Source organism: Prunus mume, linkage group LG1, assembly GCF_029339155.1.
Source record: "Prunus mume cultivar Tortuosa linkage group LG1, ASM2933915v1, whole genome shotgun sequence".
In the NCBI taxonomy this organism is placed as follows: domain Eukaryota; kingdom Viridiplantae; phylum Streptophyta; class Magnoliopsida; order Rosales; family Rosaceae; genus Prunus; species Prunus mume.
Window position 1 is genome coordinate 11,978,455 of NC_142698.1, and position 21,903 is coordinate 12,000,357.

A 21,903-nucleotide genomic window follows, 5' to 3' on the forward strand; every position below is an offset into this window, starting at 1 on the left:
CTATATTTTCTATAAATTTTCATGTACTTATTTTTCTGTAAATTTTTTTTGGTAAATAATATACCTATATTTTTATACGTATATATTTATATTTATATTTTTCATAGGTACATTATTGGATATGTAATTTACATATATATATATATTTGGTTTGCAATGGGCGATATGTTAGAGAGAATAGTAACCAAAAGAAATGGGGTGATTGATATGCTATTAATAGGGAGTATTAATTACAATTATGGTAGTTAATAAAATGCTTGAAATAAATTATAAATAAAATATGAAGTTTAGTGGCAATGATGTAAAAACGTAGGAATACTATGACCTCTTATATCCTACTGGTCATTTAAATTTGAAATTGGGTTTTAAATATAGATTTATAGAATGATGGGTATATGTCTAGGAAATAGAAAATATAAGGGCCTATATTGGACAAGCCCTTTAAACTACAACCACACCACCGTTATCACTGCCCCATATGGAGACCATCGCAACCTCTGCCAGCATCGCGCCATCGAGATCTTCTCCTCCGCCCGCTTCAACGCATTCGCCAAAGACTGAAATGACCAAGGGCCAGGTTTACGTGCAGCTCTCACAAAACGCGTGGGGCTTAAGTCTCTTATGTCCGGCCTGCGTATAATATCACAATGACAATGGTGGCAAGGAAGATGTACTACGGGGACGATGACGTGGCAGACAAAGAGGAGGCCAGGCGGTTCATAGCAGTGGCGAAGAAAGCCAATTGGGCCGAATTTACATATTAAACTTGACGGTATGAGTGAATTTCATTAATAATCAGAAAAAGATACACCTAGTTAGGGGAACGTAATAAGCCTTACCCTCAAATACATCTATACATTAATAAAACTTTAAAATATTAAGTTTTAAATTAAAACTATAATTAAAGATATATAGAAAATGAGAGAATTAGAAATTACTTCTTGTTGTTATAGAAAGGAGAGGACAAGCCAGTAAATTGCCCACTGCCCAGCCAGTATAATAGAAAGATGCAGAAAATAAAGAAGGAAAAAGGATGATGTTGTTATCCTCGGTGGGTCTGTAGAATAGAAGAGAGAAAAAGGAGAAAAGTTGGTGTACCAAAGGAAAATAGACAAAAGCTGGGACCACTTTGAAGTTGGATGGGCGTGTGTGTATATTGGGTTAGCTTTTACGCTTTTAAACTTGGGCTACCCATATAACATATATAGGTTTTTAAATAATAAAAAAATCTTTGGATGGGCGGGCACCCACCCTGCCCTTCACACAGATCCGCCACTGGTTCATAGAGATCATGGAATAGGCCGTTGCGTATACTACGTTACCGAAGCAAGGAGATGTTTTTCATTGGATTAATATTTTCTGCGGAGGGTATGAGTAGAAGGTGGTGAAGTCGGCGGAGAAGACATATGTGTTATTGATATTGTTATTAGCGGCGGTCACATTGGAATGGGCTATGTCCAATCTCCTTAACCATCCGCATGTGTTAAAAAAAATGAAAGAATTGATAATTCGTATGTATTGATGATAAAAATAGAATGAGGCACAGAACCTTTATACAAATACAATAGCCAATTAGGGTGCTGAAAACTAGCCTAAATGAATCATTCCTTAATATACACGTCTACATAAAAGGAAGGAAATAAACTAAATATCTGTACAGATCAATGATCAATATTCAGAATCAATCACGTTGATTTAGTTGGGATTTTACGCTCCTCGACACTCCCCTTCAAGTTGGAATGCATGTTGATGATTCCTAACTTGCTAAGTAAAATCGCAAATTGTGGAAGACTTACGGCCTTTGTGAATATGTCTGCTGGTTGTTGTAAGGTGGAAATATGAGCCGTTTTGATCATTCCACTTTGAACCTTTTCTCTCACCAGATGACAATCAATTTCAATGTGTTTAGTCCGTTCATGAATACTGGATTAGAAGCAATGTGGAGCGCTGCTTGGTTGTCACAATATAACTTGACTGCATGTGAATGCTTAATGCCTAAATCATGCAAAATATATCGTAACCAAGTAATTTCACAACAAGCGGCAGCCATGGAACGATATTCAGCTTCCGCACTAGATCGGGATATTGTGGTTTGCTTCTTGGTCTTCCAAGAAACCAAAGACTTGCCAAGAAATACACAATACCCGGTAGTAGAACGTCGAGTATCACGACATCGAGCCCAATCCGCATCACAAAAAGCATTTAATTGAATTGGACTGTTGACAGAAAGAAAAATACCTTGCCCTGGTGCACGTTTGACATAGCGCAAAACCCGATAAGCTGCCTCTAGGTGTGGTGTTCGTGGTTTATCCATGAACTGGCTTAGAGTGTGAACAGCATACACCAAGTCAGGCCGGGTAATTGTAAAATAGATCAGCCTCCCCACAAGCCTTCGATACGAAGATGGATCATCAATGTAGTCGCCATTATGTTTGCTAAGGGACAAGTTCTGCTCCATGGGTGAATCGGCTGGTTTTGCACCAAGCTGTCCTGCATCCTCTAGTATTTCAAGGGCATACTTGCGTTGTGAAAGGGCTATGCCTTTGCTAGAATGAGCAATCTCGATGCCAAGAAAATATTTCAGTTGACCAAGGTCTTTCAATTTGAATTGTTGCAGCAAGTATGACTTGGTTGCTTCAATGTCTTGTATATGACTTGGTTGCTTCAATGTCTTGTAAACTATTCCCTGTTAAAATGATATCATCCACATAGATGAGTAAGGCAGTGAATGTGTTACCTCGGGTTCAGACGAATAATGAATAATCTGCCTTCGATTGATGATAGACCGCTTGCTTAAGGGATGTGGAAAGTTTAATAAACCATTGACGTGAAGCTTGCTTGAGTCCATACAAGGATTTATGAAGCTTGCATACACGAGTCTCCCCTTTTTGTCCGAATCCAAGAGGGAGATGCATATAAACATCTTCATCAAGATCACCATTGAGGAAAGCATTATTGAAATCAAGCTGATGAAGATGCCAACGACGCGTGGAAACAACGACGAGAAGGAGGTGGAAGGTGACAAGCTTTGCAACAGGGGCAAAAGTTTCCCGGTAGTCCAAACCCTCAACCTGACTATAGCCTTTTGCCACCAAATGTGCTTTATACCGATCAAGAGAACCATCAGGATGGAGTTTGACCTTGTAAACCCATTTACAACCAATGGTTTCTTGCCGGGGGGCAAAGATTGACCATTAGCTTCGAGGGCAACCAATTCTTGGGTCATGGCATGACGCCATTGAGGGTCATGAGCTGCTTGAACATAAGAGGTGGGTTTTTTGACCGCTGAAAGAGAAGCACTAAAAACACGATGGTGTGGGGACAAGCAATCATATGTAAGGACATGAGAGAGAGGATGTTTGGTGCCTTGGGGTTTAATTGACGCCGAGTTAGATGATGGGAGAGACCAGGCAAGTAATTTTATGTTGACATGATACTGCCAAGATAATCGGGCTCGTGGTACGCCGTGGTAGAGACACCGTGCAAAAGGAGATGGAGGTGCTTTGGAAGCACGAGATCAGTCTTTGGAAGTGCAAGATTAGGTGCTTTGGAATGGTAAAGTCGATCTTTGTCGGAAGCGCAAGGTCGTATTGGAAGCTTAGGGGCGGTGAAGTGTTTCAGCGCAAGGTCAGCGCTTGGACACTTCCAAGACAAGGTCAGCGCTGAAGTGGAACTAGGAGAATTAAGTCCAGGAGTTGGGGCATCATCAAAATGGGTGGGATGAGAAGTTGGGAAGACGAGAGAAGAGTCGGTAGCGGAAGATGGAAAATGGAAAGTAGTTTTATGAAAGATGACATCCCAAGAAAGAAAAATTTTACCCGTATTGAGATCATAAACCCGATAGCCCTTTGTGCCATATGGGTAACCAAGAAAAATGCAACGTGTGGCCCTAGCATCAAATTTGGTTGGACGTAGATGATGAGTAGAGGCAAAGCACAAACAACCAAAAACCCTTAAGTGGTCATAGACTGGGGGTTTTCGAAAAAGGATTTCGTAGGGAGTTTTTCCTTTAAGAACTTGTATAGGAGTGCGGTTGATAAGATATGTGGCAGTGAGTATGGCATCCCCCCAAAATTTCTTAGGAAGTTTGGCTTGGAAGAGTAAAGCTCGGGCAACATTGAGAAGATGTCGGTGTTTTCTTTCAGCTACTCCATTTTGCTGTGGAGTGGAGACACAACTAGTGTGACGTAAAATTCCTTTATCATAAAAAAATTGTGTCATTAGAAACTCAAGTCCATTATCACTGCGAACAATTTTAACATGGGAAGAGAATTGTGTTTCAACAAGATTGACAAAGGTAGTGAGCTTTTGGCGTGCATCTGATTTGTGGTGCATTAAATAAACTCATGTACATCTGGAGTAATCATCTACAATGGTTAAGAAGTATTGTGCCTTAGTGATGGAAGGGACATGATAACCACCCCAAATATCAACATGAATTAATTCAAATGGTGCAAATGAATTAATATAACTCAAAGGAAAAGGACGGCAAGTTTGTTTAGCTAAAGGACAAACCAAACAATCATCAATGTCACAAAATTTCATGTTTTTAACAGAAAGGGAAAGAGCACGTAGGCTTTTATTTGAAAGATGACCAAGGCGTTGATGCCAAAGTTGAGAAGAAGAAGGAACAAGGGCTAAAACGAAATTGCACCCAGCTGTCTTCGCAGTATCAAGAAAGTAGAGACCTTCCCTCTCAGTTCCCGTCCCAATCATCTTCCCCGAACGTCGATCCTGAACAATATAAGATTCATTAGTGAACATTGCAAGACAATAGGAGCTTTTGGTGAGCTTGCTCACAGAGATTAAATTTAATCTAAATGAGGGAACACAAAGCACATTATGAAGAATAAAATCATCCGAGAAACGGATAGTGCCGATGTGGGTGACATTGACAAGGGCATGATCAGGAAGGTACACTTGACGATTAGAGACTGGAGTGTATGTAGTCAACAACTTAGGCGAACAAACCATGTGATCGGTGGCACCAGTATCAAAAATCCAGTTGAGTCCACTAACGAAAGCAGAGGCACATAAGGTGTTACCTGAGAGATCACTGGTGCTAGAAGCAGTGTTAACATGATTAGCCAAAATTGTGGGTTTGTTTTGATTGAGGAGAGCAAGGAAACTCTGGTATTGTGCTGCGGTAAAGTTGTATGATGGAGGAGCTGCAGTGGCCACAGGAGTGGCATCAACATGATGGACCAAAGAAGAAAATGACCCCCGACGACCTTGAGAATTACTGTTGCCGCCAGTGGATTGAGCCTTCTTCAATTTGCGGCATTGGTCAATGGTGTGCCGACGCCAGCCACAATAATCACATTTAAGATGTTCTCGACATGTATCATAGTTGTGTCCTGTGGCATCACAACGTTCACACTTAAGATGAGGGTTTTTAGGTGAGAAATTTCTACCAGAATTTTGAGGACCATGAAGGCTGCGACGTCAGTGGCTGGTGTTTTTCCGAGGGCATGAGTAGTGTTAGGATTTTGGCTCGTCAAATATGTCCTAGTTGGTTTAGGATTGTTTTAGGAAAATTAGAGATATACCAATTCTTGTCCTAGAGGGATTAGGAAATAATTTCAGTTTTCCTTATTCAATTCAGGTTTGGATTTCTAGAAGTCTATTAGGATTTGGATAAGTGTAATTTCCTAATCTACTTAGGAATAGGAATCCAATCAGCCTTGGGACATGTAAGCCAACTCTATATCTATAAATAGGGTGTGGCAAGGCTTATTTTAAAGAGAGGAAAAACAGCCAGAGACAGCCAAGAGTTTTGAGATTAGTTCTAAGGTTGCAAAAGTTCTGTAATCTCTATTATTAATCAAAAGAGCGGTGATTTCTCTACCTAGAGAAATCACAACTGGATGTGTACTATCATGTGTTCCAAGATGGGATGATCATATTGCTATTGCTATATGTGAATGACATGCTAATCGCTTGTCAAGACAAATCTAGAATTCAAGACTTGAAAAAGATGTTGAGCAAGGAGTTTGACATGAAGGATCTAGGTGCATCACAGAAGATCCTTGGCATGGAAATTCAGAGAGATAGGACCGCTAGAAGGATTTGGATATCACAAGTCAAGTGTATTCAGAAGGTTCTTGAAAAGTTCAACATGCAAGAAGCAAAGGTAGTTTCGACTCCTTTGGCAGCTCACTTTAAGTTAAGTGGGCAACAGTGTCCTAAGTCCGAGGAAGAGCAGCAAGTAATGGAGAAGGTTCCTTATGCTAATGTCGTGGGCTGCCTTATGTATGCAATGGTATGCACACGTCCAGACATAGCTCAAGCAATCAGTGTCGTTTCCAGATACATGGGAAATCCAGGAAAGCAACATTGGGATGCAGTCAAGTGGATTTTGCGTTATTTGAAGGGTTCTTGGCGACAAAGGATTATGTTTGAGAAGCAAAAAGAAAATGCAAGGGTGTTGGGATATGTGGATGCTGATTATGCAGGGGACTTGGACAAGAGAATGTCAACTTCTGGTTATGTGTTTACATGCGCAGGAGGACCGATCAGTTGGAGAGCACTACGCAACCAATTACAGCATTATCGACCACAGAGGCAGAGTATATTGCATTGGCCGAAGCTGGAAAGGAAGCAATTTGGCTTAATGGCTTGGTAAGTCAAATGGGAATCACCCAAGATTGTGTGAAGCTGAAGTGTGATAGTCAAAGTGTCATTCACTTGGCAGAGAATCAAGTTTTTTATGGAAGATCAAAGCACATTGAAGCAAGATATCACAGAATTAGAAATTGGGTGAAGTCTAAGGAGATTTGGATTGAAAAGATTCATACAGATGACAATGCTGCAGATTTCCTTACAAAGATAGTGCCGGCCAAGAAGTTCAAGCATTGCTTGAACTTGATCAATCTCGTTGATTGATTAAAGTGGAGCACCTCCTCACTTGAGGTGCAATGAGGCAAGAAGAAGATTGCCAAGGTGAAGACTCTTGAAGATTTCCAGAGCTGCTTCAAAGAGGTTCAAAGATACTCTGGGGTGCAACGATCAAGACTTGGTTTGACTCACCAAGGTGGAAATTGTTAGGATTTTGGCTCGTCAAATATGTCCTAGTTGGTTTAGGATTGTTTTAGGAAAATTAGAGGTATACCAATTCTTGTCCTAGAGGGATTAGGAAGAATTTCAGTTTTCCTTATTCAATTCAGGTTTGGATTTCTAGAAGTCTATTAGGATTTGGATAAGTGTAATTTCCTAATCTACTTAGGAATAGGAATCCAATCAGCCTTGGGACATGTAAGCCAACTCTATATCTATAAATAGGGTGTGGCAAGGCTTATTTTAAAAAGAGGAAAAACAGCCAGAGACAGCCAAGAGTTTTGAGATTAGTTCTAGGGTTGCAAAAGTTTTGTAATCTCTATTATTAATCAAAGGAGCGGTGATTTCTCTACCTAGAGAAATCACAACTGGACATAGGCAAAAGTTCTGCCGAACCAGTATAATTCTTGCATGTTTCTAAGTGTTTTAATATTTGCTAGTTTAGTCTATTGCCGTTGGTTACATCAAAGAACAAGATCTAGAAGGCGAGTTATTTAACAAGTAGAAACTGCTCGTTGCTTTTCATCCTGAGTAATAAGGGAAAAAGCTTTGTTGACTACAGGAAATGGGTCCATCAATAGGATTTGTCCTCGAACTCCAGTGTATACGTCATTTAATCCTATAAGGAATTTCATGGTCTTTTGGTGTTGGTGGAATTGGAACATCTTTTTGGCTGCTCCGCAGTTGCAAGATGGAAGAGAGCAAAGTGCATCTCTCGCATCCCATAAGCCCTTCAACTTGGTGTAATAGGCACCGATGGTCATGCTTCCTTGAACGCAGTCATGAATTTCTTGCTCAATATGAAAAAGGTGCACACTATTAGCGTGAGAGAATCATTCCTTCATATCATTCCATATGTCGGACGCAACATCGTTATAAATGATGCTAGCACCAATATCCGGGGAGATGGAATTGAGGAGCCAGCTCTTGACGAGATTGTTACAAAGTGTCCACTGTTGGAGAGTTGTGGAAGAACCATGTAGAGGCTTCTTGAGGGTGTCATCGACGAAACCTTCTTTGTTTTTGGTGTTGAGCGCCATGAGCATGGAGCGACTCCAGGTTGGATAATTTTCGTCATTCAGGAGTTGTGTGACAAGAACAACCCCTGGTTGATCAGAGTGATGGAGGTAGAGAGAATCATTAGGATCATCATATTTGGGTTGCTCAGGCTTGGCTGAGGCTTGAGAATCAATTTTGGGTTGCTCAGGCTTGGCTGAGGCTTGAGATGATTTGCTGTCGTTGATCGCTATGGAGGTTAGCGAGAGGACAGGCTAGGGTTTGGGTTTGTGTAGGTAACCTTAGACTGCTGATACCATGAAAGAATTGATAATTCGTATGTATTGATGATAAAAATAGAATGAGGTACAGAATCTTTATACAAATACAATAGCCAATTAGGGTGCTGAAAACTAGCATAAATGAATCATTCCTTAATATACACGTCTACATAAAAAGAAGAAAATAAACTAAATATCTGTACAGATCAATGATTAATATTCAGAATCAATCACGTTGATTTAGTTGGGATTTTACGCTCCTCAACAAAAAAGGCCAGAGTTGAATTAGATGCCCAAGTTGGCCAAGAATGCTTAGTGAATGAACAAGACATCTCCAAACTACCTTACTTATAAAGTATCATCAACGAGACTCTCCGGTTGTATCCACCGGTCCCACTATTAGTACCACATTTTTCATCCGGCGATTGCACAATTGGAGGATTCGAAGTGTCACTTGGCACGACGGTGTTGGTAAATGCATGGGCCATGCAAAGAGACCATAAGTTGTGGGATAATCCGGAAAGCTTCAATCCGGAGAGATTTGAAAACGGTGAGGATTTGTCGCACAAATTCATTCCGTTTGGATTTGGAAGGAGGGCTTGCCCTGGAACGGGCATGGCGCAACGTGTGGTGAGCTTGACTTTGGGGCCGTTGATCCAATGCTTTGACTGGGAGAGAGTCACGAAGTAGTGGTTGACATGGTTGATACTAGATGTATGAATTGAAGGACACCTTTTGCTCATATTGTGGGGGCGAACGCAGCTGACTTCTTCTCCATTTATTGAGTTGGGATTGGGAGTGAAGTGATGCTTATGAGAACAGGGTGGTGAAGTTGGGCCAAAGGCTAATTGATGAGCACATGTTGTGAGGACCATAATTAAAATTTAATCTAATTCCGGGATTTAATAAAAGAAAACCACCTTATTTAAGGTTGTGTTTTTGGTCAAACTTTAATTAAGATTGATAACTCAATTCGTTAAAGTTTAATTTATGAGAACATCTACAATCATGCTCTCTATGTTTTTTTTTTTTTTTTTTTTAATCTACATTTACAATCATGCTCTCTCTCTAAAATATATATTCAAGTATTATATTGATTTAGTACCACTCAAACTCACCAATTATTTTTCCGAAAAGAATAAATTTTCTTTGCCACCTTTTACGTTGGTTGCGTTGCGCATTAAGAAAAAGAAGAAAGCAATCTCATCTCGCGCCTAAAAAATAATTGATTACAGGTTAGGTGGCCTAAATATAATACTCTTTCTGTTCTTTTTCCTGTCGTCTACAAGTTTTCAACTTATCCATCGTTCTCATAATGACACATCAACTGAATATAATAACATTAACTATGGAAATGGATAAGAACAACCTACAACTCCTTTAAACAAAGAAGAACAAGAAAAACCAGTCCCAAAGTCGGTGCTTGAATTGAATTTCAAAGGAAATTTATTCATGAATGTGAGAGTTCCAAGCCTTCTCCTTATCAATGCAGAGATCTAATAAGAGCTCTCACTCCGATTTGGCTTTGAGGAGTTAACAAGGACCTGATCACAGAGCAGAAAACAGGGTACTTCTTGATTACACGTAAATTAATATGGTGATCTTCTCTTTAATTAATGACACAATAACAATGGTAATTAAGTAATTAACGATCTAAATCCATGCCTCATCTTCATCAGTCCGGGGAACCCAGTCATTTGTTGCAGGGTTGCTTCTGATCTTCATCAATCCCACTATGACATCATCATGGCTCTGAGCCAGCTGAAGATCCAACCCATCAAAGTCGCTTCCCCCTTCTCTTACGACCTTTATAAACCCACTTCCAGTCTGTCCATTTCAGTTCAATTTAAATCAAAACCAGACCCAATTAAATCGTTCAAAAACAGAGCACACATTAATTTTTTTTTTTTTATAACTCAAAACTTTGAAAAAGAAAAGAAAAGAGAGAGATCAGAGAATTTAGAACCATGTGATGTTGCTTGTCAATGGAATTGAGTTCCTTGTAGTACTCTGTGTCCACAAACTCATCTTGTACTGTGGTAGCTCCCTCTGCTGATGAGAGTATAACAGGGGATCGAGATTGGAGAGAACGGAACTTGTCGAGCTCTGGAATGTTGGGTTGGTCAACGATGGAATAGTCAACTGGGTTTGGTGTTGATGATGATGATGAAGAATCGGGCTCGCTTCTATTTGGCTTGATGGGTCGCTTTGGGGCTGCAGAGTCGAACTGAGCTCTGATCTGGTTGGCGATCTTGAGCTGCTCATCAGCTTCCAACACCTCGTCGCTCCGGCTTGGCTTTGTTGCCGTCCTGTGCCCCACCATGATTAAAGTTTTTATCTTTTTCTTCTTTTAGTTTGTTTGAAATTGTTTGATGATGGTGCTCTGCTCTCTCGTGTGTTTATATAGTACAAAAGCAATGAAGTGAAGAATGGCAGGTGAAGTCGGAAGAAGCTGAAACTATGGGCCAATAACTGAGTCTGAAACCGCTTTGCTGAGAGAGATCGACCAGTTTCTGTGGATGGATGAATGGCGTGTGCTCTGAATCTGAGTGGGCCTGAAATTCTCACCTGGTATCTTTATCTCATATGGGCCCACTTTCTGTCTTCTCTGAAATCTGAGGCCCGAGTCTTCTTGGTTTGCCAACATAAACGACATGTCAATATGTCGTTTCTGCTCTATCTCTGTTTTTTCATTTCGGTTTCTTCCATCTCTGAAATCTGTAATCTTCTTCTTCTTGTTGTTTCTTTAAGTGGGGTATGGATTGTTTGTGATAAAAGGTTTGAAATTTTTAAGAATGTATGGGATTTTGAGAGGTCATCTCTATGATTCAATTCTGAAACACCTTCCAGATATTTTAGGGAGCAAAAAGACTTGATTTGTATACTGGTTCAGCCCAGAGACAGCACCTTCGCTGATTCTTTCATGTAAAGTTAAGAAACATCTTACTTGATGATCATTATCTGGCTAAAGGTGCTGTCTTTGGGCTTGGCCAGCCTTTATTAACTCATCTCAGAGTCAGAGGAAGGAGGGTAAACTTGGCTGAATGGAAAAGGCTCTGGCAAAGAAAAGGGTAGCTTGAAAACGTCATCATCCTATGCTTGTTGGTAAGATTAACAATTAACCAAAGTTCATTGAGAATATTGGGTGAAGCAGCCCAGATATGTTTACAGGCAATGAGACAAATGCTCCTCAGAGGCCTACTATGTGAGATAGTGTTTTGGGACCTAGAATATGCATTTGAGCCTTCAGCAAATTGACTAAACAGAGAGCCATACGAGGAAAAAGTGCAACAATTGCTTTGCTGGAGTTGGAATTACCCAGTTCTCAGCGTTTGCCTCTTATTGTAGTAGCTTCTCTCCTGCGGAAGATGATGTGCCCCTAAGGGCTGATGGTGATTCAATCACATTTTCCAGATAAGTATTCTCAAAATCAAGCTTTGGTACTAATTAATTCTAGATGGACACTGCTACTGCAATCACAGCTTGACGCATAAACCATCAAAAACACAAGAAGTAAAATCTCTATACACATAGCAAACTTTGACTGACAGGAAATTCGAAGTTCCTACTTCTAGGAAAGGAGACTTTCCTAATAATTTCCATTCCGGATAATGTAAAACTGGCTTAAGTTAAAAGGCTTACTGTTCTGTTCTGTTGTGTTATGTTGGTTTGACGTTAGTATAGATTCATTGACTTTTATTCATGTAGGCACCTTGTTAGTATGAAAATAGTGTTGTCATTTCTTAGACTCTAGCATAGGTTGAAAATTAGTGTGTGAAGAACTGTTACTGGACGTGTTGGCACAACTCATTCAACCCCATACATTCGAGACATAATTTGACCGATATGAGAAACTTGATTTCAGATAAATAATGACATAATCATGCATTCATTATAGGATTCCTAGTTGGAGTTTTTTCACTCAAGTATTTTTATGTTAATCTTATTTTTAATAGGATTAGATTTTATCTCTTGAGATTACTTTCCTATTTGAACTCTATTTTGATTTAAGTTAAAATATTATCTTTGTTTGGTCTAATTAATTTGTTTGATGAGATATTGGTTCTCCATAAAAGAGTGGCTATTTTGGTGTCAATCACTTAGAGTCCATATTGGATCAAATATGATATTCATGATTGAATAGAATTTGTGGTCTCCTGTTTGGCGTCATTACTTAGAACCATATAGGAAGTTTGGGTCTGTGATTCACAAGGCATCTAAATCTTATATTCATGATAGGAAGTTTTGCATGGGCTGACGAATTGATGTAGGATTTTAAGTGAATCAAATATGATTAATGGCAAGTGATTGAGCACGTGGCTTGGTGCTATTCTCTTGCAAAAAGGAGATTGTGGTTTGTATAAGAAGATGTTGTGCTTCTTTGTGTGGCACAGTTTTCCTATAGTTTGTTTGAGCATCTAAAATTCCTAAGAAAGCTGATGTGCATATATTTGAGATAAATCATCAAGTGTTCCATATTTACTTGGTGATGTATCAAACACTTTAATCATTCGTATTGCATTCATTTGCATTGATTGGTGACTCATACGGTTGAGGGCACCAAGACCATGGTGGCGGTTTTCCTCCAGCAAGCGACCAGTATTGCATTCAACATAAGGAGTGTCGAAGATCATCCCGTGACAGAAGTTGAGTTACGAAGAAGTCGGTAAACATTATCTAGAATGTGTCTAGGATAAGCCTGTGAGTACTTCTTGTAATCATTGTTCTATAATGGATTTGTGTTAGACTGAGGAGTCCCGTGGATTTTCCCCAGAGGTGGGGTTTCACCACGTAAAATAATTCTCTGCGTGTTTCTTTATTTTATGTTCAGCACCTCTCAGGATTGATAAGCCATATCAATCCTGCTACCAAAGTTTATTTTATTTATTTGATTATAATCTTTGTTGACGCTCAAAAATGGTTCGGCACTTTTGAGCCCAACTTAGTGATAAAGTATGATGGATGATGGGGGAAGGTGAGGACCTTCACCAAGTGTGTGAGGATTTGGACAAGCGATAAATATACAGAAGACAAGATATACGTGGTTCACCCTTAATGAATGGGCTACATCCACAAAGAAGTATATTCTCATTATTATACTAATGTGTATTTACATTTGTACGTGGGGTTGGACCCAAATATAAAGGTAACAAGTAAGAAGCCCAGCCCAGTGATCCCTTCCTAAGTGGAGAGTGGTCTCCTTTTATAGATGAGAGGGAGTCTACACATCTTGTAATATTCTAATGTGGGACTCTTTGCCTTGTTTAGATTTGCTTCTAGTTGCTTAGTCAAATATGGTATAAACAGAAGTCCTCTAAGTTCTCAAGTAAGGAGGTATTTCTTGGTTGAGGACTTGTAATTTTCAATGCATTGACTAAGCAATGTCTTAGTCTTCTTCCAAGTAGTGTGGTGTGGATGTTGCCGTTTGTTATAGCTCTTGGAGCTGTGAGTAGACTTTTCTGATGTTGCCGTTTGGTAATTTTATGTGGCCATTAAAGGGCCGCACTTAAATTACCGTTCGATATCCCATGAATAAGCAGCATGCAAGCATGGTTCTTTGATTTCTGAGTTTAGAATTGGAAGCAAGCGTAGTTGTCTTTTGGTTTGAACAAGTGGTGCTTGGTGGATGGGGTGCCGAACGACACTTTGACTTTTCCATCCTAGATTTCTGAATTTCTTGAAATTGCCGTTTGGTAACCCAGTGGCTTATGGGTTACCTGCATATGCAATAATCCTCATGCAAAGTGGCCTTCATTTGCTTCTTTCTTCCGACATTACATATGCATGTGATATGCAATAACACCATGCAAGGTGACACATGCCTTTACGAATATTTGGAAGTCATGCAAAGTTGGATGCAGGATGACATGATAGCCTGTTGGATGACGGGGTGCCGAAGGTATTGCTCGAGCCTAATAATGACGGGGTGCCTAAGGCATCGCTCGCATCGAATAATGATAGGGTATTGAAGGCATCGCTCTCGTCGAATGATGATGGGGTGCCGTAGGCACCACTTGCGCTGAATTATGGCGGGTGCCGAAGGCATCGCTCGCACCTAATAATGACGGGCACAAAGACATCGCTCTCGTCGAATAATGGCGGGTGCTGAAGGCATCGCTCTCGTCGAATGATGGCGGGTGCCGTGGGCATCACTTGCGCTGAATGATGGCGGGTGCCGAAGGTATCGCTTGCGTCGAATAATGACGGGGTGCCAAAGGCATCGCTCGCGCCTAATAATGACAAGGTGCCAAAGGCATCCTCGTGCCGAATGATGACAGGGTGCCGTAGGCGCCGAATGATGATAGTGCCGTAGGCACCACTCGAGCCGAATGATGGCGGGGTGCCGAAGGCATCACTCGCGCCTAATAATGACGGGGTGCGAAGACATCACTCTTGTCGAATAATGGCGGGTGCTGAAGGCCATTGCCGATGGCTAATAGTCTTGAGTTTTTTGCTTTTAGCGTATATGCCGATAATCTTTACCAATGACTATTGCCGATGGCTAATAATCTTGGGTTTTTTTTGTTGTGTTGGCATGAACGCCAAGTGCCACAGGTGGGCCTCCACTAGATTAGTGGTTACTACCGAAGACTTTAATAAGGCATTTAGTGCTTATTTTGGATGAACCCATGCATGTGCCCTTTTTTGATTTTGAGAGGTGGCTGGGGCCACTATTAACTCAATATGGCTCTGAGCAATGAAGCCCATATAATTCGGTCGTGGGTAGATGATTTTGACTACCGATAGGGCCCTTCAATTTTTGAGAATGTTGGGGTGTCGTTCGGCATAATGAGACTTGCAGATATTTATAGAGTCATCCATGTAATAGGCTCTTCTTATAATTCCAACAGGGTGATACTTTTGTAAGAAGGGTTATCGTGTGGTAGTGGTCTGTCCGTGCCTCTTGGCCCAATTGTCTGAACCTACCGAACAGTAATGGAGAGATGGAGAAGAGGTCACACAAGGACTGCCGAGTGCCGTTTGGCAATATTGATTTTCCAGCCGTGAATAATGAGTTCTCATCCTCTCTTGGGCATTGATGGGAAATCGCGGAAGTCCAAAGCTGCAAGCACTATATTGCCGAGCATTTTGACGTCGAGGCATTCTGTGGTGGCTTGGATGAGAAAACTCCATGGGGGTGCTGTGTTGTCGATTGGTAGATAGCCATTATGATGGCATGATGGAGCTTATGGCATAGAATAGATACCGGACAGCATGTCTTATTGTGCCATGCTTTCACATCTTGGGTTGCCGATTACGCACCCAGTTTTCTGATTGGATCCCATTATCCTAGACTTTTTGGCTTGTAGTACCGTTCGGCGGGGCTACTTTGACCCTTCCCTAAGAAGGTGGACATGGATGTTTTGCCGACGGCAAGTTGCCGTTAACACCTTTCGAGCCGACATCAGATTCGAGCGTTGCCGATGAGGAGACTAGCTCGGCTTAGATGTCTTGATCAATCGTTTGGCATGGTGCCATACAGTAGGAATCTCTTAGCTTTTTATGTAGCTGCATGGCTGAGTGCCTTTTGGTGGTTATCATTTTGATATGATTAGACAGTTATATTGATAAAAGTCTGAAGCTTTATATAGTATAACATATGATATAAAGGGATGTGGAAGATATCACTTATCTTTTTAGTAAAGTATGCAACATGGAATCCCTCCAGTAATGCTTTCCAAGGAAGGTGCCGAACGATAATTCGCAGAAAGTCTAGGGCACCTTGTATCTTTCTTTTTTGTTTAATTGCCGTTTGGCAATTGGCTTTAGCACATAGGTGCCATTGGGATGTAGTTGTTGCTACCCATGTTGTCCATATTTTTTCTCCTTCAAAGAAGTGCAAAATGGTACATGCTTATCCATTTGAAGTGAACATGGTTCTGTGAGACATATTGGAGCTTCAACCATTTGGGGTGCCGTACAGCATGGAGGAGTCGGTAACATGCTCTTCATCTAATCTCCATGTTTTGCCATTTGGATGGACCGTTCCCTAAAGGGCTTCTGACCAACATGGTAGTGCAGCGGAGCTTCGTGGTTGTTTGAGCACGGGCGGTGCCGAACGGCAGTTGGATTTGCTAATGATGATTTCGTCCTTGACTTGGGTCCTTGGGTGCCGTTTTGGTTCCCTTTGAAAGATTTCCCAAATTTTGAGATGTATGACAGTAGCATTCTCAAGCAACAAGTGTAGGATGAAAAAGATATGGTAGTAGTCAGAAGCTTCCAAACGACAAATAAAAAGGCCAAGTCCCCCCAGTGGGTCGGTGGGGGAAAGGCTACCGAACAACATGGAGGTGGTGGTCTCTCAAGGCTCTTGGGTGCCTTGAGCAATCTTTGGATGAGTGTATCGTTCAGTACATTGGAATCCTTCTGAATCAGTAGTGTCATTCATGGTGGGACGGAGAATTTAGCAAGCTGGAAAGTCCTAGACTTGTCATTGGTTGTGGGTACAGATGCCTTCTGGAGTCTTCAAATATGAGATATCTTGAGATAGCAAACTTTTATCGTACACTGAAAAGCATGAGACCTCTTTGCATAGATATTTTATTGAATTGCCGAACGGCAAGTGTTGAATTTTAATAAAAATGTAATACTTGCTGAAAAGCATGTAGGCAACAAAAACGGCTTTTGCTTATTTTAATTGGATAGCCTATTTGCCATTATATTAATAAGGAGAAAGACTATGCTTATCTTATTGTTGGGCAATATGTTGCTGTTTGGCAGCCTTGGGTTGCCAGGTGCCGAAAGGTAAGGGTTTGTAGAAGAGCTGGGTCCTTCATATTTTTCCTCTGCCACATTGCAAGGCTTCATCTTCTGCATGTTATTGCCTTAGCATTCATGATATTCATCAAGTGTGTGAGAATTTGGGCAAGCGATAAATATATAAAAGACAAGATATACGTGGTTAACTCTTAATGAATGGGCCACGTGCTACGTCTACTTAGAAGATATTCTCATTATTATACTAACGTGTATTTACATTTGTACATGAGGTTGAACCCAAATATAAAGGTAATGTGAGAAGCCCAGCCCAGTGATCCCTTCCTAAGTTGAGAATGGTCTCCTTTTATAGATGAGAGGGAGTCTACACATCTTGTAATATTCCAATGTGGGACTCTTTGCATTGCTTAGATTTGCTTCTAGTTATTTGGTCAGATATGGTATAAAAAATCTTAAATTGACCTATTCACCCTCCTCTAGGCATTTTTAGTCATCCTACATGTATTTTCACACCTAATAATGTAGTCAAGTGTTTTTGTGGACCGTTGATGTTTCTGCTGTTCTCATCCAAACACAAAAGACAGTAAAGACAGTCATCAAACTTGTTATTGGTGGTGGAAGATATTTCAGTCAATTATGTGGCTCTCTTTGACAAGAAAGAACTGAAACACCCAAAATGTCCTCTGTTGTATTTGCATAGTTTACGAAATACAAGGGAGAATTAAATAAATCCACCATACTTTTGCTTGGAATTTTCTAACTGCAGATTTGCATGGTTGGTGTTTCAACTTCAAAGTCCGCGACTTTTCTATTCCACCAAGTCTTTGTTTGCCATAATTTCCATTGTCACTCAGTTCAGATGAGCTTTCCTTCGGCTACCAATTAGCAAAATCCAGCAACTCCATTAATTCTCATGGAAAGCCTTCATAACCATAAAATCCATATCCCTCTATTTTCTCTGTTTTTCTTGCTCCTCCACTTCTCATCCCTTCACTTTCTTTCTTTAGCCTATGCGCAACCTGATAAGTACTTCGTCAATTGTGGGTCTAAAGCTGATGTAAACCTCAATGACCGGGTGTTCACTGCAGACTCGAGTTCTGGTTTTTTGTGCTCAGACTCGGAGAAAAGCAGGGCCATTGAAAGCACCAACCAATCGCGAAATCTGTACCAAACAGCAAGAATTTTCTACAACCAATCCCACTATGAGTTCACGATCGCTGAAAACGGTACTTATATTGTCCGTCTGCATTTCTTGACTTTCTCCTCCTCAGTTAATCTTTCATCAGCTCTTTTTGACGTTTTGGCTTTTCCTACTGTTTCAAATTTTGGGTTCAAACTGTTGAACAATTTCACTGCCAAGAACAGTAGCAACTCTGCTTTGATAGAGGAGTTCTTTCTTGCTATTGGTCCTGGCTCATTGAAATTATATTTTACACCTAAAGGATCATCTTTTGCATTTGTAAATGCCATTGAAGTCTTCCGTGCACCTTTGAAATTCAGCCCTCAGAATTACAGCAGTAGTTTTCCTTTAGTTCTACGTACAACTTACAGGGTGAATGTTGGAGGCCAGAACATCACACCAGATAATGACAGATTATGGAGAAAATGGGAACAAGATGATATATATTTGTCTAATTCAAACTCTTCAGAGGATAGCCGACCCTCCTCACAGACGCTTATTAGACAGTCGGTAGAATCTGATGGTTTCGTTGGTGCTGATAATGATTTTATTGCTCCAGATTTAGTTTACCTGACTGCCAAAGTGATGACCGATAGAACTAACGGGCTATCCAAACCCTTCAACATAACCTGGTCTTTTAATGTGAGTGCGGATGCTAGACACCTTGTCCGGGTTCACTTCTGTGACATTATTGGTCCGCCTGGTAATTTAGTCTTCAACTTGTATTCAAATGGAAACTTCATTAAGAAGGTTGGTGGACCCGATTTCGATTTTAGTAGCCTGTACTCGCCTTTCTACTATGATTTTTTACGTTCTAATGGATCTGAATTCATTAACATCAGCATAGGCCCTAGCATAGACACAACAACTAACAATTCCTTTCTAAATGGACTGGAAATGTTGGAGATAATAGAGGGACCAGCTTTAAGTAACCCTCCAGCTTCAGTTTGTAATGTGAAAGGGCCCAATAAAATAAAGGTGGGTCTTGTGGTTGGTTCAGTTATTGGAGGCCTGTCACTTATCTGCATTCTGATTGTCGGAATCTTGTTCAGTTTGAAATACAGAAAGGCAAAGCGTGTTGAAACTTCGGAATGGTCACCAATGCCTGCATTTGGAGGAGGGAGTACCCACAGCAGGTGGACTGATGGAACTATTATTGGTTCCCCTATGAATTATCTAAATCTTGGGTTGAAGATATCTTTTGCTGAACTTCAGCAAGCAACAAACAACTTTGACACAAAATTGTTGATAGGTGAGGGTGGCTTTGGGAATGTCTACAGGGGAACTCTGTTGAATGGCAGAAATGTAGCTGTCAAGCGAGGTAAACGAGATGAGCAAGGGTCAGGCCAAGGCCTTCCAGAATTTCAAACAGAGATCATGGTTTTGTCCCAGATTCGCCACCGCCATCTTGTTTCCTTAATTGGATACTGTGATGAAAGGTCTGAGATGATACTGGTCTACGAGTTCATGGAAAAAGGGAGCTTGAGAGATCATTTATATAATTCAAACTTGCCTCCCTTGTCATGGAAGCAAAGGCTTGAAATTTGCATTGGTGCAGCAAGGGGTCTTCATTACCTCCACAGAGGTGCAGCTGGGGGAATCATTCACCGAGATGTTAAGTCCACCAACATCTTGTTGGATGAAAACCATGTTGCCAAAGTTGCTGACTTTGGCCTTTCAAGATCTGGTCCTCTTGATGAAACGCATGTCAGCACAAATGTTAAAGGCACTTTTGGTTACCTTGATCCTGAATACATAATGTCCCAACAGTTGACAGAAAAATCTGATGTTTACGCATTTGGCGTGGTTCTCCTTGAGGTGTTATGTGCAAGACCTGCTATTGATACAATGCTCCCAAGAGACGAAATGAATTTAGCTGAATGGGGAATGCTTTGCAAGAAGAAAGGGTTTCTTGAACAGATTGTTGACTCTTCAATCAAGAATCAGATTGATCCTAGCTCATTCAGAAATTTTAGTGAGACAGCAGAGAAATGCTTGCAAGAAGATGCTAATGATAGGCCTACAATGGGTGATGTGCTGTGGGACTTGGAGTATGCATTCCAGCTCCAGCAAACAGCAAAGCATAGAGAACCCCATGAAGACAGCACAGCCAATGCTTCATCAGCATTTGTATTGCCAAATGTTCAGCGTTTTCCTTCAGTTAGCTCCACGATTAACATAGATGATCTGGCTCTTCCTGGAGGCGACGAATTAGATACAACAGAAGTTGAAGTTTTCTCCCTATTGAGAGTTGGTGATGCCAGATAAATTTGTTCAGTTTGTAAGGTACATTAGTTAACCTTGTGTAGGTTTCTTTAGGCTGTAAAAGCTAAGTTTGGTATGCCTTGTTAATTTTAGTCCTATCTTTGATTATTGTACTACAACTGCTTTCCCATCTTTAAGATGTGATAATAGTATTAAGTGTTCATAAACAGAAGCAGCTAGCAAATTATATGATAGTTAAACTGCTGTTGATTGGGAGTTTCACCTTGTTACCCCAGAGGAGTGTCTTAGTTAGGTTCATACATTACTCCCTGCTAAATTCTATACTTTTCCCTGAGACTATCTAGCCATGCTCTTAGCCTAAACCCTGGGCAGTAGGATAATACAAAACAATTCAAATTGAAGGAGACACAAACTCGTGATTGATAGTGTTATGAAATATGTTTAAATGCCCTGGAAAATATTATGGATAGACATATCTCAAAAACCTCATGTCTCATATGAATCGTGGAACTCAATCATATATTTATCAGGAAAATAATTCTTGCACAGATGCTTTAGTTAGTTTAGGTCATCAGGTTGAGGTTTCACAGTCTAATAGCAAGCTTTTTGACATTGTTGGTTCGGCTAATTTTGGAGTGGTTTTGTTTAATTTTGTTTTCATCTTTACCCAAAAGAAATGACAAGGGACATTTAGGGGAAATTCTTCTCTTTGTTTTTTTGTATAAAGGTGAAAAAGGTTCTGTAAATGCAAATAGAACGTAAGATTAGGTAGCTAGTGCAAGATGTCAAAGAATGTGTACTTTTAACCCCAAATTGCAAGAGATCGTACAAAATTAGGGTTAGCTTCTGGGTTTGCTAGTAAGAAGCTAGAAAGTTCCGAGGACTAAATCTTATAGAACTTAGGGGGGTGTATTTATTTTAAATTTTAAAAGATTGGGTAAATTACTCAAATGGTCCTCAAACTTATACCCGATTTACATTTTGGTCCCTCAATTGAATTATTCGTTCAAATGATCCATCAACTCTATATTAATCGCTCTATTGATCCTAACGTTACATTATGTTAATGTTGCCGTCAAATGTAAGGGTAAAATCGTCAATAACCGTCCTATGTTCCCCAAATATGTGATAAAGTTGTGATGCATAGGTGATAAAGTGGTGATAAAGGGGTGATACATAGGTCAAAAGTCTTATTTACCCCCACAAATGTAGTATGTGTTGCTCACATGACTAAATTTAACAGAAAATGTAACGGTAGGACCAAAGTATTAATAAAGAGTTGGTGGACCATTTGAACGAATAATTTAGTTTAGGGACCAAAATGTAAATCGGGTACAAATTTGAAGACCATTTGAGTTATTTACCCTAAAATATTTTAAAGAAGTTTAGAATTTCAAGTGTATTCAATCACTATTTCATAGAAGTATATACAATTCTGGGTGTATT

At 40.3% G+C, this 21,903-nt stretch overlaps 1 protein-coding gene and 3 pseudogenes across 2 annotated transcripts; 2 read left to right on the forward strand and 2 right to left on the reverse strand.

The window, feature by feature from the left end:
- The first annotated feature begins 653 nt into the window (after positions 1-653).
- Positions 654-9,023, forward strand: LOC148921034 (cytochrome P450 81D11-like; annotated as a pseudogene).
- Positions 4,697-8,472, reverse strand: LOC148921035 (uncharacterized; annotated as a pseudogene).
- A 626-nt stretch (positions 9,024-9,649) lies between the features above and the next one.
- MEE59 (maternal effect embryo arrest 59) lies at positions 9,650-10,854 on the reverse strand. The gene is made up of 3 exons (XM_008240472.2): positions 10,300-10,854; positions 9,999-10,160; positions 9,650-9,877 (listed from the first exon to the last, which is right to left on the reverse strand). The coding sequence occupies exons 1-3, from the start codon at positions 10,654-10,656 to the stop codon at positions 9,830-9,832; spliced, it is 567 nt and encodes a 188-aa protein (XP_008238694.2). The 5' UTR covers positions 10,657-10,854; the 3' UTR covers positions 9,650-9,829.
- Positions 10,855-17,793: 6,939 nt separating this feature from the next.
- On the forward strand, positions 17,794-20,665 carry LOC103337314 (putative receptor-like protein kinase At5g24010 pseudogene; annotated as a pseudogene). Its single transcript, XR_016123201.1, has one exon. The product of XR_016123201.1 is annotated as a putative receptor-like protein kinase At5g24010 pseudogene (transcript).
- Positions 20,666-21,903: the final 1,238 nt, after the last annotated feature.